Source organism: Echeneis naucrates, chromosome 11, assembly GCF_900963305.1.
Source record: "Echeneis naucrates chromosome 11, fEcheNa1.1, whole genome shotgun sequence".
In the NCBI taxonomy this organism is placed as follows: Eukaryota; Metazoa; Chordata; class Actinopteri; order Carangiformes; family Echeneidae; genus Echeneis; species Echeneis naucrates.
In genome coordinates, this window is record NC_042521.1 from 14039694 (window position 1) to 14057397 (window position 17704).

A 17704-nucleotide genomic window follows, 5' to 3' on the forward strand; every position below is an offset into this window, starting at 1 on the left:
TAAATAAATGAATAATTGTAGTGGTGGATCCCTATTTTTGATAGGAATGGAGGGGTGTGTAAGAGAATAAAAAGAGGGAGTGGTGCTGTGAGCCGTCGAGAGTTTATGTTTGTACCTTAACAACAGATCATTAACGATGATCCTGCTTAATGTGCACTGTGAATATATTGAGACAACATGGATCTTAAGAATGGCAGAAATGGATTAACAAGTCAATATTAAACGGCGTTGCACAAAATCCAAAGCTGATTATTGACCCTTTTCTCCTCAAATAAACCCACAGAAGGGACCTGAATGCAGGACAAATGACCCATAGCCCCCTTTCAAAAGACTTTGGTCAATTGTCATCATTGGAACATTTTTTGTTTTCTTTTTTTCACAAAGCATAACTTTTTTGTTTCTAACTTGTGCTTTTTTTTTTTACGGATGCCACTTTTTAATAACATCTTAAAAACTCAACTTTATATGTATATGTGTATATATGTATAATTACCACTGCAACTGTATCCATACATTTCATTCACTTTCACAATTTAAAGATTAGCTCTACTATTTAATTAAAGGAGTTCAACAGTAGATGGCAGTAGTCTGCAATAAATACAGTAAATGTAACAACCACCAGTGTGTGCAGAGCTGGAGTCTCTGCAGGTAGTCAAACTAAAGAGCTGCCGGAGTGAACCCTGCTCCTCAAGTCACTATGATTGATGAGCGGCATAAACATTTTCTGCATGTATATCAATGCTATGTTAACCTATTGATTGTTGCTTTTGACATATGTTGTTTTCCTTATATGAAGTCTGCTTTATATCGTTTTTTCTGTACATCACATTTACTTCTTTAGATGTTTTATTCTTTAAGCCAGGTGGCATTTAATAGTTCTTGTTTCTGCTCTCACAAGCTGCTGAAGGCCATTTTGGATGTCCTGAAGACAGCGTATTGAAGATGATATGAGACAATTAGGAGTTTTATTAGTGTCTTCAGTATGCATTTGTTTATAGGTCATTTACCCATAACATGCATATATATTGTGTGGACATTAAAAATGTCCTCCACATTTTTGCTTTGTGTTAGACAATAGTATCAAGCGTGTTGCCAATTGTTTCATGTTACACTTTTCGATTAGTATTTATTACCAGTATCTTTTTCCATCTTTTCTTTAAATAAACTACAGAACAATGTACATTTCACTTGCAGCCACAAATATCAAAGATATTTACAGATTTACATACAATATATACATATGCACAGTTGGCATGTACACAAGGTTTCTGTGTCCCAGTGTGCTTAAAGCTCACATTTGGCTACAGCCTCAAGTGTCATGAGGATCTTCAGTGAATAAGCCACAAAAGTCAAAATGTTGACAGAATAAAATAGGATGCACTTTACACAATGTACAAATATAAGTGTGCGCGTGGGTTAAACTGGCACCATGTTTTTATGTATAATATCCAGTATTCAGGATAAAAAGAACTTCTGGTGAGGAAAATAAAATAAAATAAAAAAAAGTGAATGAAATATGAACATTTTCACATTTGGCAACTTAGTTGTCAGAAACAATAAGTCAAATATGTAATAGTATGTATAACATATGACACTGTGTGTACACATTTTCATATCAATAGATATGTAATATTTCAATCCTTATATGAATGGCAGGATTGAAATGAGCACAAAGCATCCTGGTGGTTCTGTAAACATACATATGTACAAAGAAAAATAAACAACCAGGGGAGACTAGAACAAGTTCACTTCCCCACATTCTCATCTTCCTTCTTCCACAATAGCATGCTTCCCTTATTGAAGGCATATTGAGCAGATAGTGTTGGCAACATGCATTGAAAAGTGTGTGAAAGTTAGAAAATGTAACTCCCACCATTGTCCACATTTTTAAATCCATTTGGAAAAGATAGACATTTAAATAGATTTAAATACTACAAGCACCAAGACTTTCCAGCAAACACAAATTAAAAAAAATAAAATCAAAACTAATAAATATTTAAATAATGATATCACTAAATTAGTTCAGGCTGTTGGGTTCAATATTAAGGAAATGGGAGCACGTAGAGAGTACCTTTCCTTCTCGTCAATACATGCCCTGTCAGCGAAAAAGTAAATCATGTAATTGTTGGATAAATATGGTATTCGTGTAAAAAAATGATGTAGTGGTTTCAGTATTATGACAGAAAACTAAAGCCACTAGAGCCATTCAGACTCTGCTGATGTCCCTAGTTCCAACATGGCATCTTTTATGTAAAAACAACACACACACACAAAGGATAATAAAAAAAAAAGGGGGGGTGGCTACTGACTGCTTTTGGTAAACAATGACATTTAAACCTATTGAAAATACACAACAAGTCTAAGATGACTCAAGAGCAAGTCAATAACCCCAAAACAGGGCTGAAATTAAGGCATTATAAATTTTTGTTCAAGTTTCTTTCAATGTTTACATCTCTGAAGCATAAAGATGCTGGTAGTGTTCAAAGTCATTAAGGTATGTTGTTGTTTGTAAGAAGAGAGAAACCAATAATAGAAACAAATTATACCCCCACATTTGAAGACCAGTCTTTAAAAAAAACAGTTTTCCCCTACAGTACTTAAGTTGTGTTATATAGAAAAAGTAAGGCTTTAGAGGTCTGACAAACTAAACGAGAGAATTTCATGCCTGGAAAAGTCACATATAGGGACAGTAGGAAATCGGTCTTCACAAAGGCCTTTGTGTAGCTGAAGCAAGACCACTGAATCAAACAAGTTTTGGAAACATGGAGCAGGTGTGACTGAACAAGGCGAAGTCTGTGATCCAAAGGACTCTGTTGGACCTGCCCAGGGCAAAATGCCAGTCGTTCACCCAACTCGTCCGTGGGTCTGCTAAATGGTCCTATACCACGTTGGCTAGCTCTGTTGAGTCTGTGTCTGAATCTGTCTCGTTGTCCCTGCAAGAGAAACACAAATGTCTTATGTTGGACTTTTGCCTCTCAGACACTCAAACACAAGAGAGCAGTGACCTTCAGTCCTCAGCCCTACCTCTGCTCCTGCAGCAGTTTGCGGTTTCCTTGCCTGCGCTCCTCATCAATCGGATAGAAGTACAATATGATCAGACCGATGATGATAAGAGCTATGGGGGCGGCGGAAACCAACACTTTCAAGGTTAAATGCACTTCTTCAGGTTGAGAGCATCCTCTACTGATGTAGCCTGCGAAACTAATGAAAGAAAAACCAATCATGAAAATGGAAACATGGAAAGTTTTACATCATGATGCAAAGTATATTTTTGTATGACTATGTAGAATGGACAAATCACTTCTTTTTTTTTTTTTTTTTTTTTTTAGTAAAACTAGGATCTCAATATGAAAGGAAATTTCCCACTGAATGTTTGATCAAAGCACATCACTGTTGAACAGTGAGTCATGTGGTGGATGAACTCATCTCACACATACAGTGTTGCTGAACTTGATCAAATGAAAGCAAAGCTTGCTTTGATGTGGGGCATTTGGCTGAACCTCATATTGTGGCAAAGAAAAAAAAAGTCTATATAGGCTGTCAATGTGTGAGCACATGAGTACTTACTCTAAACTGAGTGTGGAGATACCCAGAGAGACTCCAGAGGCAAACTTGGTGAAGAAAACGTAGAAAGAATAGAAAAGAGCCTCATGGCCGGTGGAATTGGGGTTCTGCACTTGGAAATCATCAATAACATCAGGCAGCATGGACCTGAGACCAAAAAAAAAAAAAAGTTATTAAAAAGTAATGTTTTTCAACTTTAATGACAAACCAGGGTCAGTGAGGGTCTTACCAGGGCAGCAGGAAGGCCACAGCCACTCCAACCCCAGCAGCGAAGGAGACGATGTAGGTAACAATCAGGTTGCTCTTCAGACACACCACCATGATCATGAAGGGGACAACGGACTAGAAAGTGCAGACATGCATTAGACCAAGAACTCTCACTACATCAGCTGTCAGCTTTCAGTTTTACTTCCCAAAGCTTGTTCTTTAAGAGTCTTGAGCAATTTACTCATAAATCTTTGTAAAACACTTAATTCCTGTCTATATTACAGGCCTCATCTGACTAAGACATGGTGTTTGGACATGATTGTGGGACTCACCAAGGTGCCAACATAAACCGCTGTTTTCTTCCCAAAGCGAGTTAGAAACCACTGCCAGAAGGGGATAACCAGAGTAGCGGAAAGCTGTGGGGAAAAAAAAAACAACATGAAAATTGTGGTAGACCTGCTGTTTTTCTTTTTTCTTTTTTTTTCACACACACACACACACACACACACACACACACACACACACACACACACAGATAACTGAACAAGTTCCAATAAATTCCACAAAAGACAGAGCGGCGAGGAGGAGGTGAAAGGGATGGTCCTCTGTGTCAGGATGCATAACAGGAGGAAGTATGACTTTAGGTGCATTCAACGTCCACCACAGTGACGCAGAAGCACTTCTGACCTCTCATGTATGCCAAACACAACAGTGGCCGTGGAAAAGAATATGGCCTCAGCGGCTCTTCCCAAAACAAATTTGAGCTCAATGTGAAGGCAAGTTCCACAGGAGTCATGCTAATGATGATACAGGCGGCGATGGGCTGAGGTAAAGATAACACCAAGCACTATATTTTCCCAACCACCTGTTCTTATATGCTGAGCTGACAAAGCGAAACTACCCACACATTACATCTCGATCTGTCACAACTAAAACCCTTTGATGCGGTTTCTTTGCCTACTTTCTAAATTTACACATGATTTCACTTCCTTCCAAATGCCCCCTGCAATCACAAAACAGAGACAAAAATCCTGTGAACTTAGTCAGAACTTGCCCTCGTGACTTATCAGCCTTACATAAACATCGTAAAGATCATGTTAATCACCTTTATCTTCTGATTGTAGCTCATAAAGCTTGTTTTACACATCTGGCCTGAATGGCTACAACCGGGAAACACTCATCCAGCTCCAGAGAACGAGCCCCTTACCTATGTAGACACGCGGCTTCCTTTCTTAAAGGTACGTCTGTCAAGCTCAAAGGAACACACAAGGCTAATTTTCTCTGTTGCCTTTGATGGACTCTCCAACTGCTCTCACAAAACGTTTCAGTTCATTTAACCTCCATCCCCTTCCATCCACTAACTGACAAATTACACACTATATAACAGCTATTAGCTAGATTTGTGTAACTTATTTTCTAATAAGAGTCGAACCATCACCTCAGATTTCTGTCAGTGAGGATTAAGATCATTTATGGTGATTAAAAGTAAATCCATAAGAAGCAGCTTGTCTGAAAGATCACAGTTTGGAAACCTTTCAAAAAAGAAGTTATTCCATTGGCTCTTTAATCCTTTCCATAAAGTACAGGATAAAAGCATGTTATCTTTTCAACCTCTTTAACGTGCACTTTCTCACCCTGTGCAGTCATGCTGTGCACGTTACAGTAGGCATAGTCTTTGGGTCAGCTACCTTCTTTACCTGCCAAACTCAAAGCTGAGCGCTTCCATGATGTACGACACTTCTTTTACATAAAAAGGAGAGAAGAAGCCCATGTGGCTCCCTTACTGCCCATGGGAATGGGATACCATTTAGGCAGATGAGTCAGAGTGGACATACAGAATGGGAACGGGCAGCCAGGAGACACTGCTGTCTGGCCGAGCACAGAGTGGCTTTGTAACAGCGTACAATTTATGTGTTGGCCCTGGGAGCGAATTGCTGTCTCTGATCTGGAGCTAATGGTTTAACTTATTCCATACAAATGGGCTGTCCAAGGTTTCAAGTGATGTGATGTGATGTGAATGTGGTCATTGCTATGGGAACGATGCACCTATATGCGTGTGTGAAAATGCAACCTGAATATGTGTGTCTGTGCTCACCATGATAACCAGAAGAATATTCTGGAAGTCGTTTCTGAAGCCCAGTGTGGAGCTGCAGAACAGGGCGAAGTTTCCCTCCAGGAGCTGTGGGGCCAAGCACACAAAGGCACTTCAGTCAAACTTTGAACACAAATACACAAACTTGGGCCAGTCAGATAGAAACTCCCTACAGCATAAGAAGCAGCTGAACTCAGTTACCAAAACACACCCTAACATCAAGCAGATGTTGACAGTCAGATGATACTAGAGCCTGTTATTCACATACCAAACATATATTAAATATACAGTTAATTCTATACATGCATATTTAAATACACACCATGAAGGCCAGAGAGGTAAAGAGGAAGACCATAACCAGTTTGGCATAAGGTCCATGCCCCATCACCAGCTTAATCCCTTGGAAGAAAGACATGGGCTCTGACCTGGGGCGGCAAGACTCTGAAAGGAGTGAAAAAAAAAGGGAGGAAGTTTAAAAAAAAAAAAAATACATATTCACTTAAATTCAAATTTAGTTCCTCACTGTCCTGTGGCATAGTTTCTAGATGAATGTCCATGCCTCTCAGACTGGACAATAGTCTAATTAGTTCCCATCCGTGATCACGAGGTGATTAATTCATCCAAAGCCTCAGTGTTCTCACAGCCGTCAGCCCACAGTCACACCATAACATACAGCTACAACACAAATGCCAGAAACCGCTCTGTCACATGAAAGATGTGCTTTGCTGCATCCAATCAAGACTTTAAATGACTGAGGGACTATTATTTGTGAAAGCCGCTGGGCTTCCAACAGAATATGTTTCCATGTGCAATGTGTGCTTAAAACGCTAAGACTGACATAAAGGTGTTTTACTTTATGAAGTAAAGCTAAAAATTAGTTGACAGTTATTAGAATTCATTTATGAGGCAGTTTGATTGAGAGATAGACAATTTACCTTTTTGCTCTCTCACACCAAAGAACAGAACTACAGCACAGAGGACATAGATCAAACAGATGACACCTGAGGCGATCATGTAGGCAGCTTTCTGTGGAAGAGGAATGAGGGAGGAGAAGAGTTAAAAAATAAATAAATAAATAATAATAATAATAAATCATCCCAAATTTGGCTGTAACCCTTCTCATCAGCTCAGTTAAGTTCTTAGTCTTTACAACTAAATAAATGACAGATAGATACGTAAATTTGCTTACCGTGTGTTCCAGAGAGATGACAGGCTCTGAGTCATTGATCCCAGCAGACTTGAACGAGATATTCAGGTCCGTTGGGATGTCAAAGGGACCTGGGACGCAGGGCGCGTTGGCCATGCCTACTATCTGTCCTTGGATAGCTGTGCCCAACACTGTGCCCAGAACTTCAATTGTCATCCCTGGAGGCATCAAGGGAAATATTTAGTCACAGAGGAGGCGATGCTATTCAGGTCTTCTCAGTGAGGAGACTCATTGAGAATCATTTCGCATTTACTAACTGTGGTACTCACTGTATGCAGTGGCTGAGTCTCTCTCTTTCTGCTCCGAGCTGATGAACATGGTGAGGGCAGAGTACGGCACATGGAAGCACTGATGGCAAAGGCAAAGAAAAACATTAATGCAACTCTTTTGGTCATGCAGAGAAGTTTTGTGTGTTCTGGAAAAAGAGATTAATAAGTATCTAAATATAACAAAGTAGTGTTGTTCCAGCCAAAGCCAAGGAACAGTTGAGTATATAACCCTCCATAAAAGTAGTTATATGCATTTTTTTGTGGAGGGAGGGCTATACGATGTTAATTATTGACATCTGGAGGTGCTGTTGTATGTTTTAACTAGTTTCAAGTCTTTATGCTTAACTAGGCCAATCTCCTAGCTTCAAGTTAAAGATTATTTTCGATTGTGAAATGTAAGGGTTTCATGACAAAACATGGCTGTGATGATGAAAGCCGTCAAATGAAAGCCACTCAACCTCTGATGATCTAGAATTTCATAATGAGTGTGATGAGAGATTGTATTAATCTTGATGGGAAGTCAAACTTTTCCATGAGCATTTATTGCGAGAGAGAGACAGAACATCTATGGCTGCCTACATGCGGTACTCACCGTTTGAAGGGTCTGGAAGAGGCAGTAGAAGAAAAGGTACCAGATGACTTTGTTGTCCTCAAAGGGAGGGACGTACCATATCAGGAAATAGGAAAGCACAGCCAGAGGGGTTGAGAGCACGATCCTGCACATGGACAGGAGTGAAAAAAACAACAACATCAGTGGATGGAAACGTGATCCTAATTGAGCATGAAATGCCTTCACTCAATAACAATTATGAATAGAGGGGGCATGGCATTACATAACAAATTGCAGCCATTGAAGTGTGTCTTTGATTATGTCTATGCCAACTTCTGCTACAGGGCTTCGCTTGAGTTTACTTCTTCTTGTTTGCAGTCATTGCATAACTTTCCTGGTGATCAGATTCATGGGACAGGTTCACCCGGACAAGTTATGAGATTGTTTCACACTGTGTTTTACTTTTGTAAACAAAACTGTGCCATCCTTTACCACGCCTCCCTCCTACATGTGTCACGTCCCGTAAACACATACCATGATGTCATTTTAAGAGGAAACATTTACGAAATCCTGGAGGATGGTAATCCCTTCCGTCTATTCATTTGGTCACGACACTCACCAATCAGATGAGATTGTGAGCAGAGCCGAGATGCTGATATACAGAGGAAATATACAGATACACAGAGGAAAGAAAAATAAAACTTCTGGAACAGGAAACATCTGTGGTCAATGGGCTCCATCTTCTTAATAATTAGGTTACTCACTCTTATTAGAGAGGATATGAAATCATGTGCCACATATGTGCATACCACTGTTGTTTCGGAAATACGTCTCACCAAAGCATCAGCTACAATGCAGCCGAAGAGAGAGAGCAGATTCGGTGACTCTTAACCTCATGTGCAGCCGAAATCTGATGATCAGTGTGAGCTATGGGGAGGGGTGTTCAATCAACTCTCTCACGCACGTGATGTGATTAACTGTACACTTGTCCAATGTTATTCTGGGAGTGTCTAGGAGTGCTGTGCAGGTCAAGGCATTTGTTTCTCCTGGAGACGACAGTACACGTAGGCATGTTAAGGCTCTCTTCCTCGGCGCTTCCTTTGACTGTAGCCCAGTCTGCTTACTGAATATCCCCAACATACTCATTATGGTAGTGTACACATAAAGACTGAGCCTCTGAAACATTTTAAAATAAACTTTGATGTCTCGTCTTTTTTAGTGCACGCTGTCCTGAAAAAGATTGTAGGGCTAAGTAAAGACACGAACACGACCGAACTGACATAAGTGCTGTTCAAATCCCCCTTCTGGAGTCATATTCATATGTCCTCTGAAATAACCGTGCTGACTAGGGAGGGGTGACTTGATCTCATCCAACCTCTTGGCTGTTAACTGTCGACTCAAAGGCTGATATGGAAAAGTCTGTAAAACCTACTGGTTCTGAAATCAGAGAAATGCTGTTTTTATGATTAAATCATTAAATTCATGTGAAAACAACCACATCTTAACATTCAGCAAAGTTGACTGAATTTTAAATGTATACCGGGCAAGGCAGACATCCAATTTTAGTTGTAAAGTTGTGACCTAATCAGCATCTGATGAAGTCTGTCACTTATGACTGTGGCTGTGCAGCAGCACCAAGAGTCATTCTGCACCTTGAACTGCAGTAACCTCCTGAATTCTTCACACACTTTAAAAATCCAACCCGAGCTGACGCTATTGGCTGAGGAAGGTGGTGTGTTGTGGGAGCGACCAATGAGAAGCCAGCCTGACGACTCTCCCCTCCCCCACTTCCTGATCGCAGAGATTTCAGGATGTAGCTGCTCTTGTGCCGTCCGCATCCCATCACATCTGTACACGTTTTAACAGCCATTAAGCGACGTCACATGACCTAACATGCTGGTCATTCCTCCATGTCGCCCCACCGCCCACACCCATTTGAGAGACATCTCACTCAACACAAGAATGACCCACTTTTGACTCCAGTGTCAGCATCTCAACACTGGCTGAATATTGCAATAACGATATCCCCCATTCACGACATCATAATCCTACATGATATACATTTTAATAAGCTGTTATGTGAGTCTGGAAAAAGATGCAATTTCTAAATATTCCATTAGATTACTCTTTCAGGGAATATGTGATTAAAACTCCAGAGTTGGAGCCATGGCAAATTAAAGTGATAGTTATGATGGTAGCTGCTTTTATGAGAAGCAACCAAATGACCAAACTAGCTCATATGTTGTGCTGTATTTTTAATAAACTGCCTGCTTGTCCCATAAGTGTCAGAGCAGGAGTACATTTATTTTGGTATAACAAAACAGTTGATCTTGGAGTTTATCTTGGCCCCTTTGGGGAGCTGCTGACCAAATATACAGGATGATAATTCCTTTGTGTTACTCATAAAATCACTTCATTATGCAAGTGCTCTCCCTGTATGCATTAAAGTGGTAGCTGCCAAGGATCATTGTAGCTGGATTTCTAAGACACACTTAGTAATTATGTACATATTTAAATCAAGCTCCCAGGGGAACAAACTGCCTTTAGTTCTCTTGGCTGAATTTGTGCCTCCCTAAATTTGTGTGTGATTTCCTTGTTAAAAATTTCCTCATTTCACTTTTCCTCTACTGGCTCATTCTCTACCCAGAATACCCTGCGAGTTACGAAATTATCCCAGCTACCACTGAATGGACAGTGGGCGTAAAATATTCTCAGTGCTGACAAGAGGCCGGTCATTTCTTTAACAGGCAGCTCACGGCGACACCCTACGCCACTGTTATTAGACATAACCGTGTGAGCTGTAGTCCTCAAACACAGATTCCACGAGTGTCTGCAATACTTGGAAGTGAGAGAACCACGGGCAATAGTCACAATGAAATACCCCATAGTAGAAGCTAACCCTCGTAAGAGGCTTCAATAAGAACATTTGGGGGAGGGGATATGGTGGTTAAAAAAGGTCAGTAACCTTTCTATGGAAAAGGGCTTAAGAGTCACAGGTCTCGGACTCCATTAGACTGACTGCCACACACATTTTAACGTGAGGGGCTCTCTCTCACACACACACACACACACACACACACACACACACACTTGTAATTTTCTTTATATTAAAGAATATATTGCTAGATTACAAGTTAAAAATTACGAGGCCCTGTCAAAATGTCAAAAAGCATCACCCATACAGAGAGCCCACTGTCTGAATCCTTGAAATGGTTTGTGTTGCTCCTGTGAGGTGCAGCCTCGGTAGCAGGCAAGAGTTATATTTGTCAAGGCCACGCCAGAGGCCACGCTGTGGGAAACCAGCAGCTACATGAGCTCTTTATTTGAGTTTGGTTCAGGTTAAAAAACAAAAAAGGCTTAGTACCTTTATGTTTTGGCTTCAGCAGTCCAGCCTGGACCATTTCAACTGAAGGCATGTTTAGTGGGTTATTTTATTGCATAGCACAGGAGCAGTTTAGTGGACCTTTGCCTGTGTGTGCGCGCATTGCTGAATGGAGATGGGGGAGGGAGCTTGAATGGCGGTATATGCATGTGTGGGCAATAAGGAAATGGTATGTTGCATCAGCATGACCCATAGTAAACTCTCTTGAGAGCTGACACTGATGAGGAAGTCCATGCACAGCCCTGTTCCCCCCTCCCACCTACCTAAACACTGACACATGAACAGCGAATAACTGAAAAACTGAGCTCTGACTCACTGAAGACGACAGCAGACCCCTCCCCTTGAGCATTCCCAAAAGGAAATGCATTTAAAAATAGCGACGCAAGTGGGCCTTACCAACAACAGTAAAAGAAAAAGTGACAGTTTTAGAGGAAATAGGAACTTTACCAAAAAGCCCTTAAAATGCAGCTCCAGCTGAGTTAAGTCAAACAGTGTCCGACAGTGTCCTGCAGAGAGACCTACCATGGCATCATGCGCCCAAAACGTGTCCATGGGCTTCGGGAGACCAGGAATCCCACAGTGGGGTCAGTTATTGCATCCCATGCTCGACCCACAAACAAGATAATGGAGGCATAGAAGGGGTCCACCTGTGGATGTAATAGACATCATGATTACAAAAACAAGTAACAACTCTTTATTACCAGAGAAATATCGTCTCTGGCACTGAACGTGTGTCAGTAAAGCACCCGCAATAAACGTCACAAACAAGGTGATAAACTGCTGGAGGTGCCACTTGGCAGTTGGGCCTGTCTGGTGTTAACTCAGCATTGTTCAGAGGAGACAAGCCTAAGTGGAGGCCAGGCAACAATGCATCACTCCTGACTGTACAGACTGCACCATGCTGCGTCAGCCAATAGACGCTTAATCAACAATCCCAGGAGCTGGACAAAAAGCTGAACCCTGGGAAGCTGTTGACTTTCACGATATTGTGACCTTAACCATCAGATTAGCGTCAGAGCCCATTAAAGCAAGCCCTTCCTCATTGTACTAGCATCGCCCCCTCCTCTACATTTTTCAGCATAAGCCACTGTAAGCCTTTTTACACAGCAGAGCCCCAACATGGAGTTGATAACAGAAAGAAAAGAGTAACATTTTCTATTCCTCCTCTTCCCCTCTCCAGGACAATCAGATCATTTGTTGCTGAGCTTTGGCAGTCACGATGTTGTGTATGTGCCTTATGAAAGAGGGGCTTTGAGAGCACAGGAAATACTGCGTACACCTCCAAGCCTGTAAATGCCACCTCACATTCTGTGGTATCATGGCACAGTGTCTGAAGGACAGTGGTGGATGGACAGTATGTTCTCATCCCCAGTGAGGTGGTCCTTTCAGGACAGCAGAGAGGTTATATTTAGGACTATGCTACAGAAGTGACACTTAATATCCGTACAGCCATCATGGAGATCTGGAATCATCTCAACCAACTCACCTGAGCCACGTCCAGTAGATAGATTTGTAGGAAAAATCCCAGGGCACATCCTGTGATCTGGTAAGGTGCTCCACCAATGGCATAGCTTAACTTGTTGCAGATTGACAACCGGTTCCTATGTTCATGCTGGCGAAAAGAAAGGCAAAAGTTAATCAAGGAAATTATCAAATACAATAACCCCAAAAGCAGAAGCCGGATGAGGAAATTTTACACACAAGTGCTGACATAATGGCAGGTCTGTCTGCCAGGGTGGCAGGCTCTAAAGCACATTATTACAGGGAAGGTTAATTCAGAAAAACTGGCAACAGCAACTGAACCATAACAGGGTGCTGGTAATAGGGGAGCAGCCAGTTAGTTATTCTTGTCAGGCTTATGGATGGAGAACTCAATTTCTGTCCTAACAACTTAATCGTCCACACACAGTTTATTTAGCCTTTAGTCCCACCTCTCTCTAACTAGTGTGATTAGGAGAATAACACATTTGATTGCCTCAGAAGGAATGTGTCCTACATTCGTAATCACCAATGAGTCTTAAGAGACAGAAAGTTCAACTGGTCAAAAGCTGAAGACCCCATTGCATATCTTGCGGAAGTCAAGCCCGGCGACTGGGAAACAAGAACGCTTCGGTGGTTGAACAACAGCTCATTCTTCCTTACCTTCCTCTCTGTACATGTAATTATTTCCTTAAGAGACCGACACTAAACAACTCTTGATAGTAACACAAATGACTGGTGAAAGCCAACACACACCTAGGAGGCCTCACCTTGGCAGCAACCTCTGCTACCTCCCGACCAATAAAAAGGATGTGTTTGGTGTGGGCTTATCTGGCCTCCTTTTAGTTCTTCAAACAAGCTTAGTTACTGCTACTGTTAACAGCCGACTTTGAATTTTACATTTCATTTGTATTTGCCTGACCAGAAAACAGACATTGCTTCTTTGCATCCCTCAAACACAGCACAAAGCATGTCTGCGAGCGTGAATGAATAAACCGACAACTGTTCTGCTGATACACCCAACCAAGTCTTTGTTTAGGTGACAAAATGCTATGCAGCTAAAATGAGAAACAGCCACCTTGAAAACACAGAGGCAATTATGCAAACTGCACTGGCGAAACACAGTGGTTGGCACTGAACAGTCTCATGGATCAAACTTGACTTTGCCGTGTGATCTTTTAAGAGTCCTAATCAAACTGAACAATTAGAGCCCTCTAAATCTGACGAAAGGATTCATAAGCACAACAATTTTAGCTGACTAAACTACTAACATATCATCACTTCTTTGCACAATTTGCTGCACCCACTCTGCCTGGATATTTTTGCCACTCCTAGATTTAACAATCCTTTGCAGTGACTGTACTGTTGTGAATCACATTAAATCACAGAAAGCTCCACTGCCTATTTGTGCCTTTCAACATATATATATTTTATTTCAACACAGCTTTGAAATGAGCCCACACTTTGCATTGTGCATTGTAATTACAATTACAATTACAACCAATTACACTGATGGTTTCTAAAAAAAAAAAAAAAAAAAAAAAAAAAAGGTAAATAAATAATCCTAAATTTCATGACAACATTGCTTTGAAAACATTATCCTAAAACAATGACATGCAGCTTTGCATCTATACCTCCGAGGCTACTGCTTCTGTTATCAATGGCACCAGTGATAATGTGACATCACTACACAGGTAGAAGGGTTTCGACATGCACTGCGTTGGCTGTTTCAAATGTTTAAAGGCAGGAAAAGCATTTTTGATTCCAGATGAAAATCGGATTTTTCAAAGTGCTGTCGGCAGCGATCAGGAATCAGATTTTGGGTGCGTTTTCGGGACAATGCCCCCTGTCTGATCCCTCTGTGTCTGACACGTCGCCTTCACCGGTTATACTTCCTGCTGCAGTCAAAGCAATGGGAAAAAACGAAAACCCCCCTGAGAAATGCCCCCGAAATACCAAATAAAGAAGGGGGGGGGGGTTTCCTAAAAGGCGACACTTCAGAAGCAAAATTAGCTGTCCAAAAGAAAACAACAAAGCAATTCAATAAAAGGTCATCCATGTCAATACATTTACGTGATGTACACAAGTTCCCCCCCCTCGGTTTGCTGCTTCAGTGACAATTCACACATCACACATTTTAAACAGAAAGACACGCAGCAATGACAACATGTTTTCTTTAAATGTTTCGTTGTAGTTTATAGACGCCAATTTATCCTTTTTAAAAAAAAGTACGTAAATGATAATAAGAAGATGAGACAGCTTAACAGGGAGTGTGCGAACGCAGCATTAACACATCTTGTTGGTAAATGAATCTGATCAACCCGTTATTATGGGGAAACACCCAGCCCTCTACATTTGGGTTGCTTCTTCACTGACATTTGAATTGTAAGCTTCCACTTCATGCACTTCGGCAGCAGAAATTAAAGAGGCATGCAAAGCAGAACTAATACTGTAGTTATATACGCGCAAAAGCGCCGGTTTGTACCATTTAAACGATTTCATCTCGGGATGGGCATAAGACGAAAGGAAGATGAGGGCAAGCAAAAAGAACTTCACGTTTAGATTTGTATACATTTTTATTTTTTTTTTATTGTTCGTGTTCTATAAAGGGGATTCGCCAAACTGTTTTAAACTGTTGTGAGGAAACATCACAGTGATCGAAACGCGCCCAACAAACGACGTTAGAGGAGTCAGTGTTTTAAAATGTCACTTCATTCATCGGCGTTTAAACCAGAGATCCGCTTTGTCTTGGTTTATTAGGCCACTGAAATAATCCAAAGAAAAGAAATGGAAAGGAAAGAAAGTCAGAATAAAGAGGAATTGCCACATAGGCGGTAAATATGAATTAACACAATGAATGAACTCACCTTCCTCGTAAGTCCATCCGAGCTGGCGGGTTTGTTCAATAAACTGGCGCTGGAAAATTGTTCACCTCCTTCTCCTTTGGCCATATCAAAGCAACTGGTTGCTCTGCTTCAAATTTGACCCGGGAAAATTATAATTTAAATTAAAATCCCTCAAAAACTGTTTTTTTTTTCGATCTGGGTTTCCCTTGATATCGCCGTGGACTATATTTGGATAGTGAAGGTGACACGGCGGCAGCGGACGGTTGTAGTAATTTCAGCAAACGCCCCGCCCAATTTCTAACGTGCCATTCACCCCATATTGACTCCGCCCCATGAGGGCGGGGCCTATCTCAGCTGCTCCGCATACGTCACCCTGCTTGGGGGGGGGTCGCACCCTCAGCTTTTCCCCGGAGGCTCTGAGTACACATGGCACGTAAATCTAATCCAAATAAGTCAACAAATAAATCTGTTTCGAAAACAAACAAATATACGGTTCCTATATCTCTCTAATTTGGGGTCTTAGCATGCACAAATGAAATGGATAAAAAATATTTATGCTAACATTATATGAAGATATATTATCCCAAAGCCTGTTCATATTTTAATATTACAGCCAATTAAAGCCGGAGAGCACTTTCCAGAAAGTAAATGACACATTCATTAGAAAAAAATACTAAATATACGCACTTTGGTTAGATAAACTTCCATATACAAATGAAAGATGGAAAATGTTATAGTGTATAGGAATACAGCAGATTTTTTTTTATATACATTTACATAAACGCAATGAACAATATGTGATCGGATTAATTCTTCATAAATTCAGAGGCGACATGTCCCCTGGAAATTTACCGCTTTGTCTCAGTCACATTCACACGTAGCCTGTGAACAAGCAGCTGTTTACAGGCTACATGTGAATGTGACATTCTTCAGCCCAATATGTTTGTTACAGACTTAATTGTCCATGAAGACATGGAAGTGTGACGTCAGACTTTGCGGACTAGTATACCAACTAACATGAACTAACATGAACTGATGAAGCCCCTTGGATAAGAGGCGAAACGTCTTCAACGTCTTCATAGACAAATACAAGTCCAGTTGCCTACGAATCAATTTTGAAAGAGAGAACAATGACCTGGATGAATGAGAATCTTCATTTGAAAACGTTTGTTTTCAGTGCAAAATGAATTTGAACACATTCACTTCTAGTGCAGTATACACTGAGCATGAAGGCAAACATTTAGGATTGAGGTGGCCAGCTGAGCATGCTTTCAAGTATAGGTCTACACCGACTGAACAGCAAAGTAAAAAAGATTGTAGAATAAAGCAATGCCTCGAATGACTAAAAAAATAACATCTATTCCTGGAACATTTAGGACATTTTGATGTTTTGGGGGTTTTTTTTTGTTTTTTTTTGTTTGTTTGTTTGGTTTTTTTTTCAGCTTTTCTTCCTAGACTCCAAAGTACTGTTTGTTTGTAACTGTATGCAACCACTTGCGTGTGTGTGTGTGCGTGCGTGTGTGAAAAGTTAGGTAGAATTAGATAGATAGCTAGTCTTTGTGTGTGTGTGTGTGTGTGTGTGAAATTAGGTAGAAAGTAAAGTAGAACAGTTTGCCTATGTGTATTAGCATGTAGATACAATGGGTCACTACTGTGGCCAGTGGGATTAAATGGGTTAAATATAAGAATAGAAATCAAATTTGGGATGATGGAAAACTATTTTCTGTCTTCTCTTTCAGTGATAAACAGAAATGTTAGTCTCATAGACTTTTATTGTTGAGTAGTGTAAGATCCCTACAAACTCAATACTGTGCACAGCCAAATTCATCAAAAGCAAGAAAATATACACTAGAAACAAATGTATACTTCTATCAGTTGCAGGATTATATTTCAAAAATACTTGCAAAAATGTTCAGATGTACTCACTAATATTTACACCTTAAACTTCTACTGCGCTAAAAAAAATGCTTGTTTGTCTTTACACAAGGTTTTTTGCATCAATAGTTTATCTAGGCAAATAAGTGTGTATCTTTGTGTGTGTGTGAGTGTACAACTGTGCTATCTTTGGTCAGTCGTGGTGTATTTTAACCCTCACATGTCCTACATAA

The 17704-nt window shown here is 40.6% G+C and overlaps 1 protein-coding gene across 1 annotated transcript; it reads right to left on the bottom strand.

The window, feature by feature from the left end:
• Positions 1–853: 853 nt before the first annotated feature.
• mfsd2ab (MFSD2 lysolipid transporter A, lysophospholipid b) lies at positions 854–15808 on the bottom strand. Its single transcript, XM_029513374.1, has 14 exons — positions 15618–15808; positions 12758–12883; positions 11794–11918; positions 7932–8055; positions 7340–7418; positions 7053–7228; positions 6799–6889; positions 6186–6304; positions 5867–5950; positions 4104–4187; positions 3794–3906; positions 3568–3711; positions 3025–3201; positions 854–2933 (listed from the first exon to the last, which is right to left on the bottom strand). Exons 1-14 carry the CDS (start codon positions 15699–15701, stop codon positions 2879–2881), a joined length of 1581 nt encoding a protein of 526 aa, XP_029369234.1. The 5' UTR covers positions 15702–15808; the 3' UTR covers positions 854–2878.
• Between the last annotated feature and the right edge of the window lie 1896 nt (positions 15809–17704).

Excerpts from the sequence above, each read along its gene's own strand:
- mfsd2ab (XM_029513374.1), bottom strand. The coding sequence starts at position 15,701 with ATGGCCAAAGGAGAAGGAGGTGAACAATTTTCCAGCGCCAGTTTATTG. Across the intron at positions 6,305-6,798 it reads TGGTGTGAGAGAGCAAAAAG|AGTCTTGCCGCCCCAGGTCA; the intron begins GTAAATTGTCTA and ends CACTCCTTTCAG. Across the intron at positions 2,934-3,024 it reads AAACTGCTGCAGGAGCAGAG|GGACAACGAGACAGATTCAG; the intron begins GTAGGGCTGAGG and ends TTTCTCTTGCAG.